Source organism: Tauraco erythrolophus, chromosome 23 (assembly GCF_009769465.1).
Source record: "Tauraco erythrolophus isolate bTauEry1 chromosome 23, bTauEry1.pri, whole genome shotgun sequence".
Lineage (NCBI taxonomy): Eukaryota > Metazoa > Chordata > Aves > Musophagiformes > Musophagidae > Tauraco > Tauraco erythrolophus.
Window position 1 is genome coordinate 2,854,281 of NC_141487.1, and position 15,723 is coordinate 2,870,003.

At 49.1% G+C, this 15,723-nt stretch overlaps 1 protein-coding gene across 3 annotated transcripts in view; it reads right to left on the reverse strand.

Moving 5' to 3' along the window:
- Nucleotides 1–15,723, reverse strand: part of KAZN (kazrin, periplakin interacting protein) — a 200,291-nt gene that overhangs the window by 23,075 nt on the left and 161,493 nt on the right. Inside the window, exons 4-5 of one of the 3 annotated variants that reach the window (XM_086625636.1) lie at nucleotides 11,485–11,506; nucleotides 3,503–3,539 (exon numbers count right to left, since the gene is read on the reverse strand). The exons of the other annotated variants lie outside the window; for them this stretch is intronic. Of the exons in view, the coding sequence (XP_086481762.1) occupies nucleotides 3,503–3,539; nucleotides 11,485–11,506 (59 nt within the window). The remainder of the gene's footprint in view (nucleotides 1–3,502; nucleotides 3,540–11,484; nucleotides 11,507–15,723) is intronic. 3 annotated transcript variants of the gene reach the window in all.

Below are 15,723 nucleotides of genomic sequence, written 5' to 3' on the forward strand. Positions count from 1 at the left end.
CAGCTTTCCTGTAGCCCCTTTAAGTACTGGGAGGCTGCAATAAGATCACCCCAGAGCCTTCTCTTCTCCAGGCTGAACAGCCCCAACTCTCTCAGCCTGTCTCCATATCAGAGGTGCTCCAGCCCTCGGACCATCTTCGTGACCCTCCTCTGGACCCGCTCCAAGTGCCTAAGCAGCAAGGGAGACAGGTTTTATTCACACGCCACTTATTGAACTTCCAAACTTCCATCGATGGCAAAGTTTGCCCTTCCTTGCTGGGAGGTGCAGGACAAACATCAAACGGCTGAAGGTTTTCAACCATTTTTTCACCAAAACTTCACCACTGCACTAAACATCACAGCATCTCTGACTGTAAATATATAACAGATATTCACAGGTATAAATGAATATACTCCTGCCCCATAAAAAGATCAAACGGAGGCCAAATTGCTACCAAGAGCCTGAAAATGGGGAGAAAACCTGATTGCTACCAAAAAAAAAAAAAGCTTTTCTGAAACACCCGCAGCATCACGAAAGCACCGGAGGTGGCTCGACGGGAGCATTGCGACGGGTGGTGCAATGCCACCCGCTGCACGTCGATTTTATACGGGTGCACAAAGGCAGAAAAAGCCATTTAAAGCTCGGAGGGCTGCGCTCGGTGCCTGCCTGGAATTAAATATCGCACTAGGTTGCAAAGTTAATAGAAGTGACAGCCTTTTATTATTCTTAGCTCGCGCCGCGGCACTCGGAGCCGGCACCAAACCACCATCGCTTCACACCGGGCAAAGGCAGGGCTTGGAAAATAAATATATCCAAAAAAATTACTCATTTAAAAGAAAACAAAAAGCCTACAGGGAAAAGCAGGAGCCACAAGAAACTGCACGCCAAAGCCAGCAGCAAAAGCCCAGCTTTTTCCAGCATCAGGTTGGAGTTTAGGGCTGGATCCCCACGGATTCAGCTCAACGTGGATATCGCTGGGGAGACCGCACTCGCCAGAGTGGAAAATCGCACGGCAACGCAGCTAAGCAGAGGGGAAAAAATCTCCTATTTTGTATTTCCAACTAGATGAAGCAAAACAGTGATGCTTTCTGGAGGAAGCCGTGCTCGGAAATGTTTTATCTGGGACCCAGAGAAAGCCCGGCGAGGTCGAGCGTTGCGATTCCTCCAGCAATGAAGTGCTAGAGTGAGCACGGAGCGGCCAAGAACATCAAGCTCCAGGGAAACGTGGCATTTACACCCACTCCTGATGGACCCAGGCACCGCACCGTGGTTGGAAAGTAGCAGCTGAAGGCTCGGTTAGATTTTCCTAAATTGCATTAAATGCCTTTTCCAAGCCGTCCATGAGGCACACCCAGTGCTTAGTTAAGATTCCCGGATGGATGCAGAAATCCCCTTGATACCTATTCTATTGCAGCGGGTCCTGCTGTCCTGGCACGGGACGGAAGCGAGAGTCATCACGTGGCATGTTTAAATCCCAGTCTTGCTGCTGAATTTTCCTGACCCGAGTGGGATCCCAGTGATTTTTACAACAGGTCTATGAGCAAAAAAGAAACTTCCTTTCCAGTTTCTTGGGTTTTCTGAGCTTGATGGTGGCTCTGACCCCCGCAGCAGCTCCCAAAAGCACTGGCAAGACCCTGCTAGCCAAGGAGCCCAGCTGGGACCCTTCCAGTACCAGGACACTGCCACCAAAAGAAGTTTTAAAGGCTCAACATTTGGGCACCATGTGCGATACGTCAGTCCGAACAGCATCGTTGGTGTGACCATATGACAGATCTGGAGGAAAAAGTCATTGCAATGGGGCAGCCACAGCTTCTCTGGGCAACCTGGTCCAGTACCTCACCACCCTCAGAGGGAAGAATTTCCTCCTCAGATCTCATAGAAATCTCCCCTTTCAGTTTAAAGCCATTGCCCCGTGTCCTGTCACTCCATCCGCCTTGTCCAAAGCCCCTCTCCAGCTTTCCTGTAGCCGCTTAGGTACTGGAAGGTGGTGGAAGTTCTCCCCAGGGCCTTCTCTTCTCCGGGCTGAACAGCCCCAACTCTCTCAGCCTGTCTCCAGAGCAGAGGGGCTCCAGCCCTTGCATCATCTTCGTGGCCTCCTCTGGACCTGCTCCAACAGGTCCATGTCCTTCTGGTGTTGGGGGCCCCAAACAGGAGATTTTTTTTTTTTTTTTTTCCTTTCCTCCTCCCAAACTTCACTTTTCTTAAGTCAAATGGACTCAGGAAAATCTCAGCTTTCAGCTTATAAATAAAAGTTCACAACCTTCCCCCAGCATAGAACAGACTTCTGCGTTTCCCCCCACTGTGTACCGCTCGGGCTCAGAACGCAAAGCAAATAAAAAGGGACTCTGATCTCTTCCACGTACACTTTAACCTGAACTGTGACTTTCAAAGAGCTGGAGTTAGAAAACAAAAATAAGTAATAAATGATCCCCGGAGATAGGTACCCAAGAAGCAATCGTATTAACTCAAACCTAAATGTGATCAAGAATAATAATTCAAGTATGGGTTTTCAACGCGATAATTGAGCGAGACAAAAAAAAACCCACGTTGTTTTCTGCTATTTTTTCCCAAGCAAGGTTTCAACATCGTGCCCCTTTTCTAGGCTGCCCTCACGGGACCTCTCCCGAGGTATGCTTGGCACCGGGTACTGCTCCAGCAAAAAATATCATTGCACTTAAAAAAAATCAGGCTAATAATAACAAAACTGTAACCAAAGCAAGTCAGGGATTTGGAGAGGGGGAAAATAAGCCACGAAGGAGCAAACGCAGTGAACTGGGTGCAAGCACCAGCACGTGGGGAACGGACACAACTCCGGGATTAGGTTTAAAACTGGAAAAAAAAAATTAAAGAAATAACTAGTTGTTCACGCACTGGGCACCCATCACGCCCCCACAACGCAGAGCGCATCCAGGACATATAGAAGACTCAAAATTGTTCAAAGTTATTTTTTTTCCATAGCAAGACAGAGAGGTTTTTAATATTTTGGCTGGTTTGTGCCTTCTGTGTGCTGTGACAGAAAACTGGCCAAGTCCCTTCTCCTGGGGCCACCCACGAGACCCGAAGGAAACTGAAACATCTAAAAAATGAGGCTGGGTGAAAGGGTCTCCATCTGACAGCTTCATATTCCTAAAGACAACGGTCTCAGGCGACACTTCAAATTCCCCAAATAAGAGGCACCATGAGAGGAGCTCGGCCCCAGCCTTCGCCAAGTCGAGCCACGTTTGGTAACTCCTCTTTTCACCAATTTCCCCCCAGCCACGCTGCAGAAAGAATAATTAAATAAAAAAAATATCCCTTTATTTTTTTTTTTGGAGTGAGATTCACAGTCCCCGGCAGGATTACAAATATTTGATGCGATCAGAAAGAAAACAAAACCGTCCCGAAATGACAACTGAGAGGGAAACAATCTGGGAAGTTTTAACCTTCAAAATCTGTCTCTCGGTTCTGGTTGTGATTTCTGCAGGCGAGGGAGGAGGAAAACACACAACCCCAGCGTTCCGCCTCGACGAAGGCAACTTCAGACGGGATTTTCAATTGACGCGACTGCGCTGGAGTTAACGCTATTAAAATTCCAAACGCAAAGGCAACGGATAATCCCAGACCGTTTCCTGGGACAGGAATCAAATCGCGCAACGCACGGCTATTCGGTGCTGCTATCGATTCCCTTTTATTGAAGTAGGGAAAAAGGTTAAAAAAGAGAGGGGATGGTCAAAAAGGAAGCCCAGACCTTTTTAGTAACCCAGCCTGCCCGCTCGCCGTCCCTACCAGCAGCTCAGTCAGCAAAAAGAAATCCACTTGGAAACTCTGCGCTGAGTTTCCATAAATTTAAAAAACAAAAAAAAACCGATAAAAAACACCCAAAGAGATTTGGAAATAAAAATCATCCAAGAGATTTGGACATAAAAGTCATCTCCTTGGGCTGCCCAACCTGCCCAGGCACGAACGCGGCTGCCCCGGAGCGCTGCGGACCAGCAGCCCGGCACGTCCTGGAGCAAAGCACGGAGCAGGGGCCGGGGAGCCGCGGAGCAGGTGAAGAACGGCTCCGGAGCACCTGCAGCGAGACACGGCCTGGAAATGCAAAAACTTCCCTCACTTTCATATACCACCAAGTTGCTGTGCCCGTAAAATCAGGCTCTGCACATGTAGAAGCCACCAAGGGATCATTTAAGAAGAAGGAAGTCGAATTACGGTCATTTGTATTTATCCACACACAGTATTTTTTTTTATTATTTATTTTCTTAGAATCATAGAATGGTTAGGGCTGGAAGGGACCTTCAAAGGTCATCTAGTCCAACCCCTCCTGCAAGGAACAGGGATATCTCCAACTAGATCAGGTTGCTCAGGGCTTCGTCCAACCTGGCCTTGAACGTCTCCAGGGATGGAGCATCCACCAGCTCTCTGGGCAATATTATTATAAATTTTTTTGAAGCATGTGGTCAGATACAGGCTTGATTTCATACCAATTAACCCTGAGATTTTACTTCAGCTACTTGCAAAATCCTCCTGAAAGGTCGCTGGGGGTTCCAGAGGGATTATACTGTTTAGTGAGCCAGTTATAATCCCTCCGATAAGAGGGGCCGATCCGGGCGGAGCGGCATTGGCTCGACACTACTTGCAAATAAAAATTAAAAAGGAGATAGTGGCAGGTTTGCTCAGCCTCCTGCCTTATCTCCAAAGCGTGGCAGAGAGATTATTTGATCCGACTCCGGCTGGGGATGGAGAGAAGGGCTGCAGGGGAATTCACCAAACGTGGTTTTTCCAGGCATCGGCAGAGAAAAATCAAAATACGGCAACAGAATCGCACAGTGGGACCTGAACGATGGCACTTTTGGGCACAGACACCTGGAAATCGCATTTCCTGCAACCACAGTTACTTATATTGGGGAAAAACACCAAATGATACACCAGCCCAGCCCACCTGAGAGGTTAAAAATGTTATAAAATCCCTTCTTTACGGCAAACCACTGGGCAGGTTGGCCAGATCGCAGCCGGTCCCCTCCGGCAGCTCCCCAGGGCGGAGGTTGTGGCCCTGAGGAGGGCTGGAAACATGGGCTGCCCTCCAGGGAAATCCTCCGAGAGCTGAGTTCAGTTTTACAGCATCACAAGCAGCATCTCCAGAGACAACGAGGCCAAAAGAAACTCATATATATATATACACATATATATGGGAGATAAACATATATGTATATCTCTCTCTATATATATCTATATCTCCTTTGCAGCTATAAACAGGGACTGGACATTATCCGTGATGCTTAAGGCAGTTATTTCACTTAAGTTGCCCTTGGGAACCCCAATCACAACTATTCTGCTGATAGATGATTACCTCCAATTGAGTAAAGATTTACTTTTTTAAACAATTTTTTTTTTTTTTTTTTCCTTTTTAGCTCTGAGGTCACAAAATAAAGTTACCTGGAGCCATTTGTTCCTTTAAGCCCAGTTGTGGAAAGGCCAGCACTACACAAAGCACTCCTCAACGTGCAGGAGAACAGGATTTGTCCCAAAGCCAGCTTTTCCCTAGAAATTGCATCTGTTTGGAAGCGGGCTGCTTTCCACCATCATTATTTGGGCTCAATCAGCACCAACCAGGTCCCAGTTATCCCTTTGAGGGGGTCTATAACCCTTCGATACCCCGTAACAGCAACACAAGCAGATTTATGTGCAGGAGTCCTTCTCCAAACGCCCGGAGAAATTGAGTTTTGGTGGGGAAAAAGAAGAGCACTTGGGTGGATATATCTACATTTTAGGGAATGCCATGACTTGAGGACCAGACAACCAGCATCTGCTCCAGCCACTTCTCATGGCTTCTGCTCCATCATCGCAGCAGAGGACAGGAAGAAAAAACAGATCAAAAAAGCCATATGGGGAAAAGAAGGAATTTTGCTTGTGCCGGCGGGACGAGGTGCAAACGCAGCACGGAGGAGGGCCCAGGAGATCCATAGGTGCTACACGGGGGACAGCTCCCACCACTGAGACGACGTGGGTTTGTACCCATGGGAACGAAAGGGCCACCCAACTAAGCACTCACAGGAGATCCTGTTATACTCCCCCAAAAAGAAAAGCATCCCAGCCTGGGCTGTGACCCTGCCACGTCACCAGCTCCGGGCTCGTCACCTCCGGTTTATCCAACATCACTCACGGAAGAGCATCCCATCGTACGAGCGTTAAATGTACAGTCAGCAGCCAACTACCCTCATCCCTGCAAAACCACAAAACCAGCCTAAAAAAGACTAAATCACAAGAGTAAAAATGCACACCCTGAGTTTCTGTTACCTGCTACCTGGCTTCCAAGTACACCAGATTTTTGAGGAAGGACACAGGGAAAACACAGAGGAGCTGCAAACCTGTTGCAAACAGCGAAGCACCACGTTCCCAGGCACTCGTGGGCATAAACACATGATGCACTTTCAGACAGAAAACGACTTTTCAGCAGGGACTGCAAACACATTTCTCAAAAATATTATCCTAACTCCAACACAACCCTCCTGTATTTTTTCTGGCACAACACTCAGGTATTTAACCATGGCATGGCCCCGAATATTCCCAACAGCCTCAGCGAACAGCAGGGTACATTGGCATGCAAATGTGAATTAAAAGCCTAATTTTCAGATATCCAAGGCTGTTTTTTGGGGGGAAACAAACGAACAGCACCTGCTGTGAGGAAGCAATAGTGGGGCATAAAGATAACCCAACTGCTGCGCACTCGGAGCTGGCAGCATCCCCTCCAGAGCAGGTGTTGCTCGCAGCGAGCACGCGATGCAGGATTAGCAGCAACGGATGATTCCTGCCAAATTATTTTACAAAACAGTTGCACGTTAACAAAAACGCAGAGAATCACCCCGGCTTCCAGCCCGAACCCCGACCATTCATGTATAGTGTTTCCCTGGCTACGTAACTGCCACAAAGCCTATTATCTTCCTTACCAGTTGTTGAAAAGTCATTAGGACAACTCCAACGAGAGGCTAAATTCTCCTATACGCACCGTTTCAATAATTACAGCCCTTTTAGACGCAGCAATAGGCAGCGAGGGAGGGACAGGGGAGGCTGCTGGGTTGACAAAGGGGATAGTCGAGCCCTCCAAGGGCTGAAAATTGATTGTTTCCTCCCCTAATCTTCTGCAGAATGATTACTTCTCGGTCCATTACCAGCTCCTTGAGCAGAGCTTTACCCCATTTGGGGAAAAATGTGGACCTCTGGTGTGACGGAGATATGCCCCTCCGCTGTGCTGGGGGGGATTTCGTAAGACAGCAGAAACCACGTGTTATATTGACTCCGTTATTTAAGACTTTACAGCCTGTTTCAGGACGTCCATAACTGCCCCAAACTCACATGTGCACATATCCACCAGCCCCATAGATCTTTTGATTTTAAATTATTTAATTCGAAACCAACAGTGTGATCTAAATTAACACCGAAAAGAAGAGCAAGGGGGGAGCAAGTGTACTCCAAAAATAAATTATTTGCAACAGGTAAGTCCACAGGTGAATATTCATAGAATCATGGAATGGTTTGGGTTGGAAGGGACCTCAAAGATCATCTAGTTCCAACCCCCCTGCCATGGGCAGGGACACCTTCCACTACACCAGGTTGCCCAAAGCCTCATCCAACCTGGCCTTGAACACTGCCAGGGATGGGGCATCCACAACTTCTCTGGGCAACCTGTTCCAGTACCTCACCACCCTCAATGTAAAGAATTTCTTTACAATCTCAATCATGTCCTCGTCCCTCAGTTCTCCCTCTTATCAGTCCCCCAAAACCACAAATCCTGTTTCCAACAGAAAACTCCCGGACCGGTCCCCAGCAGGTTCAGAGAGCGGTGGGAGGTGGTTCAGCCAAGATGCTGAGCCCCCACCGACACGTCCCCAAAACGACCAATTATGTCTATAAAGAACGAGCCCAAGGAGGACGTGGGGAGCTGGGGAACACGCCGTTTAACCGGATTAAGCTCCAAAATCATCTTCCAAGACACAGCACAGCAACAGCTCACCCCCGAGGGCCTGGGGCACTATGGACACAAGCACAGACCGAATTTCTATCCATGCAACAGACCCTCAGCATTTATCTCTGTGGCCTGAAGACCTGCTGACGTCCAGAGGATCTCACCACTGATCAATGTGGGCGAGGGCTGGGCTGGATCAGACCCTCCTTCAGCACCGCAGCGGTAATGACCCCCAAAAGAATCGCACCAAAATTCAGACCAAGCAGCATCGTGCTAAACAGAAACCTCCCTCCCCGTGAACAGCGGTTTGTACGTTCTTTGGCACCCGCGTCACCATCAGCAAACACAACCCGTACTTCTGCCTCGCTCGTTTGTTTGCCAAGCGTGTCGGAAAGGAATATTTTCCCCGCTGCCGAGATAAAACCCCGGAGGCTTCGCCTCCTGACGTAAGCAACCGTGCGCGTGGTTTCGCTGCAGGTAAGGGGCTTGTTCCTGCAGAAAGAGCAACCCTTCCCGAACAAATCCCATCTGCAAAGGGTGTCTGAACAGCTTAACGTAAGGATGGGGGACCCAGGAGGTGCCATCCCAACCACCACCATCCCAGCCCCTCTCCTGACCGGGAATAAAACATAGGGGGAATAAGAAAGAGGAAAAGGAGCTGCACCAGGGCATGGTTAACAAGCACGTGTCGGACAGTGGGCAGTGAAGGTCCAAAGCCCTCTGGCCCCAGACCCGGGGCTGCCACCCGTGATGCTGCTCCAGCGAGCGCTGGACCCCGCCAGCGCCCAGAGCTTCCCCCGTTTTTGCTTTTTCTACAGATTTGGCCAACGCTTAACTCTGCTGCCTGGAAGCAATGCTCCTGGGGTTCCACCAAGTGGTTTTCAGCTTATGGCCCAGTTCATTTTCCTGGGATACCATTTAAATACCAGGAGTCCCTTAAAATGCCAAAACCAGACATTTGTGGTCCGAAAGTATTTTCTATTTATTTTTTCCCCACCTTGGTGAGCTGCAGATCAAACACACTCTCCGTTTATGAAAAAGGAGATGGAGGAAAAGGGCTTGTTTGACTTATTTTCTTCTTCCTCTGACCCAGCGAGCTCCCGCACGGCCGGAGCCAGCCACGCTCCCAGCCCTCGGGCAGAGCAGCTCCCTGCCTGGGACATCGCTGAATTACTACAGCAACCGCCTAAATACAACGGCTTATGCTCTTCCTCCGAGCTGGATCTACAAGAGCCAAACAAATCGAGACGCATCCCTGACCTGCAAAGCAGAGGTTGCCCGGAATGAGCATGGGAAGAGACCTGCAAGGGAAGGAGCAGCCCACACGCAAAGCCCCATCGCCCAGCCCCAGCACGCTTAAAAGACCTCGTGATTTTTTTTTCCTAGATGTTTTATTTAAATTTTTTTTCCCTGCTTGCTGGCTGTGCTCAGCTCCAACAGCCAGACCGGCACATGCTATGAAAAACAGCGGCTCAAGCAGCTGTCGGGAGTCCCAGCAAAGGAAAAACCATCCCCAGGTGACACAGAGATCCGACATGAGCTCACCAACCCCTTTTTTTTCGACAGAAACCCCCCAGCAGCCTCGTAGCCAGGCTGTGGGGGCCACCAGGAACCACCAACCCATGGCCAGGAAGCTCCAAGCTCCCTGATCCCCCCCGCAATTCCCACAGCCGTCTGGTCCCACCTTTCGTTTCCAGCTCAACTCTTACCCCCTTTATTTATCCTCCGAGTTCAGTTGGAGACATTACCCTAATTACAATTATCTCTGGCACCGCTCTGACGACTCGGAGCGATTCACTCCCACCTCCCACTCAGTGTCCCCCCCGTCCCCCCCAACTCTGGCCATCCTGCTTTTGCGACTTGGCCCAAGAGTTCCTGCTCCTTTGGGGATTTTTATGGGTTTTTTTTGGAAACAGCTCCACTCCAGCCAAAAGGCGTGAGAACGGGAGATGCTTGTAAGGAAATGAGAATAAATGAAATAAAAAAAACCTGTGCCAAGCGTGGTATGAAGGGAAAAAACCCATCGTTTAAGAGTATATCCGCCCTCCTGGACGTCGGAGCTAAGGAGGGAGTGATTTAGGAAGAGGCTTGCAGGCACAGAGCTGACGGTGGGTTGGTTTCATTCCTTACTGGGTGATTTGGGGAGCGGGGAGGATTCCCCCCCGTTCGCAGCCCTGCAAGCCGTGCGCCAGGAGCTAAGCGGAGGGCTGGGATCCCTCGCTTTGAGGTACGTCTTCAGCAGCTATTTCAGAGCTTAGGGGGATTTTCCAGAAGCACCTAGGCTGGTGAGGTTCCTATATCCCACTGAAAGTCCCTTTGAATACTCCTCCACCTTCCTAAATCCCAGTCGGTGCTTACTAGTGTCATTAGACACTTCAGACCTGGGAAGCTGCTGACCACCATGAGCCGCAGCTGCCAGCTCTGCAATACGGGGTCAGGGGACCCCCATTTTGGGGCAGACCAGGCTGACACCCAACTCCCGCCACTTCCCACCCCTCCCCATGCCAACCCAGGGGAATACAGAGCACCAAAAGCTCTTTAGTTTCAGGGTTTTTTTGATTTCTCCCCACCTTTCTTGCTCCACCGCCACGAGCATCGCGATGTGGGGAAGATCACTATCTACAAAGTCTCCTTGAAACGGGCACGCAATAAAAACTGCATTTCCTCCTGCTTCCAACAAGCCCTCAAAGGACATCCCTTTAAAGCATAAACCTTTAAAGCAAGGGGCAACTCGAGAGGGATGCTTTACAGCCGGTCGCTCGGCACACCGCCTTTACACACGGATGCAGCTGCAGGTACCGCAACTCCCACCCCACGTACGGCGCATCCCTCCGGCAAACGCACCGTCGCTCCAAATCGGGGCGATTTCCACCTTTCTGAGGTTGCGAGGAGAGGGCGGGCAGCAGCACGGTGTGCTTCGGGGGGGTGCGGACCCTCCCAGCTCTCTTCTCTCCCCACCCTTAAGCCGGTTTAATTCTCCGATAACACGGGGAAAGAACGTGCCCGAGCGCGCTCGGCGTCTATCACGTCAAACGCACTTTAATGAGCAATAATTTCTGCGTGGCTGCTACGTCCTACTAAAAATTAAACGTATCCGTTCCTCCAATCTGCCGGAATTCAAACAAAGAGGCAGCAGCAATGGGAATGAAACGATCCTGTTTTCAAGGGCAGCTCTTGCAAAACCGTCACGGGATGTTTCAAGTCGGCTACGACGCAGGAACTGGCTTGTGAATGATCCGCCGGGCGAGGAATTATTGACCTGGGCTACGGACGGGTGAGCAGCCGGCGTCGGACCCCGAATGGGGTCGCGATGAATTCGCACGCACGCACACAGAATTAAAGAGCTGAATTCATGGGATAAAATTATTTCCCGTGGTCAGTTCTGCCAGCCCTAAGCACGCCGTAACACAGATCGATGCTCCGTGTCTTTGAGGTCTCTGCCTTCTCCCGCCCAAGCTGGCTCTCACCAGCATTAGGGCTTCTGCAAGGGGCAATATGAGGGGGTTTGTGGTTTGGGGGGCTCTATGGTCGGGAGAGTCACAGGACCGGTCAGAAAACGTTGAAACCACGAAGCTGCAGCAGCTCCTCCTGCACCAACCAAGCAGGGACCAATTTCAAGCAGCGTTTTGCACAGGTAAGTCACCATCCCGGGGGAAATAACATCTCGCAGGTCCCCAAGGTTTCCAGCCCCAGTTTTTCTCCAGCGTGCTCCATACTGGGGCCACCTTCGGAGGACTTCTCCACCCCTCCATGCAGCCATAATGGAGCCAGCGCATAATAATTCCAGTATTCCTCAGGGAGGTGCCAGCAAGGAAAGCACAAATCTTTCCTTTGAGCCGCACGCAAAAGAATGTCTTTGTGCTCAGGAGCATCGTGTGCATTTTGAATTCATGCTGGAAATTTGAATTCAATCTGATGGGCACTTTCATATCTTCTTTTTAAAAACAAAAACAACAAGCCCAACAACTCTATATAAACAAAATCTGCTGAAGCTCTTGTTTTCCCTCACCTGCCTGATTTTTTCTTTCCCTCTTTCTTTGCTGTATCACAATAAACGAACCCCAGCTATTGATTCCGGCTGTTCTCAGAAGATTTGTGGCAGAAATCTGATGTTTGCTGAGTTATTGCAGAGCGATAACTGCACGCCCACCGGTTGGGAATGCTTCCTTGGAACAAACAATAAAAAAAGAGACAAAAAGCAGTGGTATGGTAACAAAGGAGGACATGCCTTGCTCTCTCAGACTGGAAGGAAGTCTCAAGTACGACTTCTTTTATTAATTCATTTTGACAAATCTCCATACTTCTTCCTTTTTTTTAAAAAAAAAAAAGAAACAGGATACACTAGTAAAATCAATACAAGAAATAGGGAGGTTTGTTTTTCTTTTGCCTTCCAGAAAGCTGGGGTGCTCACAGACCCTGCATCTCCTTGGATCCAGCACACCCAACTGTTTTCATCCATTGTTCCTGCGAAAATACATTTGTCTGTTGCATCTACATGACGGCACCAAATTAAAGGCTTCGCTCTCCCTGGTAACTTCTGCAACCCACAAAACTTCAAATTAACCTTTTGCTTTTGGAGTAATTAATGCCACAACAACGCTAAGGACCTCGTTCAACCCCAACGCGCCAGAGAACTGCCACAGCCCGCGCTGGGATGCCCTTGTGAAAGACTGTCCGTACTGGAGGCAGACTTCTAATCTTCTCAAAGAACGTCGTTTAGCTCCGTAATTGCCTTACATTGTCAAATCCTGCAGAATGACACTCACTCTGCAGCACATTTGACACCTTCTAGTCCTTGGCCAAGCTCCGCACGAGTCCAACAGATTCTCTTGGCTTTACTGTCCCTTAAATTTTACTCTTATTTTTCATTTCTTTAAGTTTTCTATATGGTTACCACAGCAGAATTTGGCATATTTCACAAACAGGGACAGAAAGCACCAGTGAAACATCAGAGACCACAAATCAGAACTCCTCTAGACCAGAAGTCATGGGAAATCACGCAACAGAAGTCTGGATTAAATCAACTGCAATAGTTTACACTGAGCTACCTCCAGCCTACAACCAGAACCCAGCCCAAACTCACACCAGTCTCAGGTTTCTGAGGTTTACTCACCACCACAAACCTCATCCCCACAGCCAGACTGACGGTTATGCTCCACAGGGTCACCACCCCTGCATTCAATTTACCTTCAGTGGCAACTCTATTAAAAATCCCATGTGCCTCACTCCTAAACCAACCAGATTTTGTCACAAACCTACCTTGAGTTGACTTCTTGCCACCAATAACAGAGCATTTCTGCACCACGGCCAGCCTAGGGAGGTAAGGAGCAGTCAACTGGCTCTGCTCACCTTAATCTGCCCTTACCGTGGGCAGCATTCTCTGCCACGCAGGTCCTCCAAGACCCACCCTTCCCTTCAGATGTTCCCACTTTCCCCGTTACCCACTAATGAAGAAAGAGGAAAAATCCCAGCAAAGGTATTCGAGGCAGGTGCTAGACATCAGGAGCTTCATCCAAGCTCAACCAGGGTAGATATCAACCCTAGTAGGCATCAACCCAACCACCAGCTATGCAAAACCAGCCCACACTTGGTTCATAAAGAAATTATCTTCCTTCTCAAAGCCCTGAATTTCATTTGCGCAAAACTACTGCTCAAAACAAATCAGGATTTGCCCAAAATACCTTGGACTGTTGGTGGGACATGACCACCCCAGGTGGTTCTCCTCCGGGAGAACTTTATGCCTGCAGCCGCATTGCCTCAGGCTGGAAACAAGCTCCCTGCTACCTATCAGGCTATTTTCTTTCTTCTATTTTAAGACTCATGATCACTGCTTTAAAGAGGGAATTAAACTGATGGATTGCGGATGATGTGAAACCTTGATGTCCTAGAAAGTCGCACAAATAAACGCTATCAGAGTAACTAAAAGGAGAGACAAGCTAATTTTGAATCTAAGTGGTATTGAGACAGTCTGAATTTTCTCCACCTTCCCTAAATCACAGATATTGCTGCTGCGCAGTCCCAGTATCGCCCACGTACAGAACCATCTGCCAATCAGTCACCCTGCAGGAAAGGTATTGATCAGAGCAACTTCAGCACAAAGAATTTGCCTTCCGTTCTGTTGAGGAGAGCTTTCGCAGACCAAGCAATGGCCACCCACCTCCCACTACTGCTGTCAGTCTCTGACCAGGAGGACCGAGACCAGAAGCAACCTCAGACTCCAAAAGAAAGGGTACTTTTTTTTCTGCAGAAATGCAAAATTAGCACTAATCACCTTGTCAGGCTCTCAGCTCTCACTTGCTGCCAACAAATTAGGCCAGCCGTGCATCTGCAGTTGCTCATTTGGCCACTAACCTGCTTTAGCAATTACAGATAATTAAAACATCCCCCTGCAGTCATTACAATTCAAATCGTTCCCTGAAAGAAAAGCATCGTCAGGTCTGATTTCTGGTATGCCCACGGCTGCTCTGGACCTCAGATGGGAGATGAATCACCGAATGGTTTGGGATGGAAGGGGCCTTCAAGATCATCCAGTTCCAACCCCCTCGCCATGGGCAGGGTCACCTTCCACTACACCAGGTTGCTCAAAGCCTCATCCAACCTGGCCTTGAACACTTCCAGGGATGGGGCAGCCGCAACTTCTCCAGGCAACCTGGTCCAGTGCCTCACCACCCTCAACGTAAAAAATTTCTTCCTTAGATCTCATCAAAATCTCCCCTCTTTCAGTCCAAAGCCATTGCCCCTTGTCCTGTGAAGGAAGGGAAAAACCTTCAACAAGTGCAAATCAATGGATTTCCATCTATCCTCCACTGCGGTGAGACGATGCACACCGGGGGGAGAGGGTTCATGCCGAGTAAATTCACGCTGAGGACACACGTGCAAGCAACTCATTCAAGCTGACTTCCAGCACCAGATACTGCTACAGGAAACTTTTGGGAGGAAAAAATGATAAAAATAAAGAACTGTCAAGCTTTTGCTCTTAGGTGCATTTTAGGGATGTACCCTCAGGATTCACCTGTGGATCATGCCCACACCACCCCCAGCTCTTGCTCCGCTTTCTGAAGAGCAGAAGAGAGGCAGAGCCCCTGCAACCAGCCCACGTGCACCATCCTCCTGTTTCGGTGATAAAAGGAGGGGAAATAATTTCCTGACTACGTGGCACGGAGGAGAACCGCATGGGCAGCAAGTCAAACGTAACTATCTGTAACTTGGGAGTGTTTGATAAATACCAGAAATTACACACCACCACATACCATGCACAGAAAATTTTTGAGGCTTCTCGAACCCTTTAGGCACGCTCTTCCCACTCATTGCAATCCCATTCCCCGGGCAACACTCGTAAATGAGGCCTTTTTGCCTCCAAACCTGCATGTTCCTCCCTGGATAGAGCATCCCTTGACCGATGGGAGGACACCAACTCGCAGCCCAGTTGTCCCCCGCCTGCCGTCCGTCTGTCCCGACCAGACTGCGGACACGGCGCTCCCGTACACTGCTGCTAAATGACTTTGCTGCTACCAGGAGACCTCATGCCAGGTACTAATTGCAAAACCACCATCAAATTAGCACGCGGGCATGAGGCAGCAGAAGACCTTGGGAGTTATTGTCATAATCATCCGGTGCATTACTGTCATCTCAGTGTCCCTTTGTGTTTCAAAAAAAATAAAGTCCCTTTACAAGGCTTGGCTTCTGCAGGGATACCTGGCTGCGCAGCCTTGCAGCTCAAAATTAAAGAAATCATTAAATTATTTAGCCAAAAGAAAGGTCTCGTGGTAAAAACAGGAGCGCGAATGGCCCCGGGCTGTAAAGGT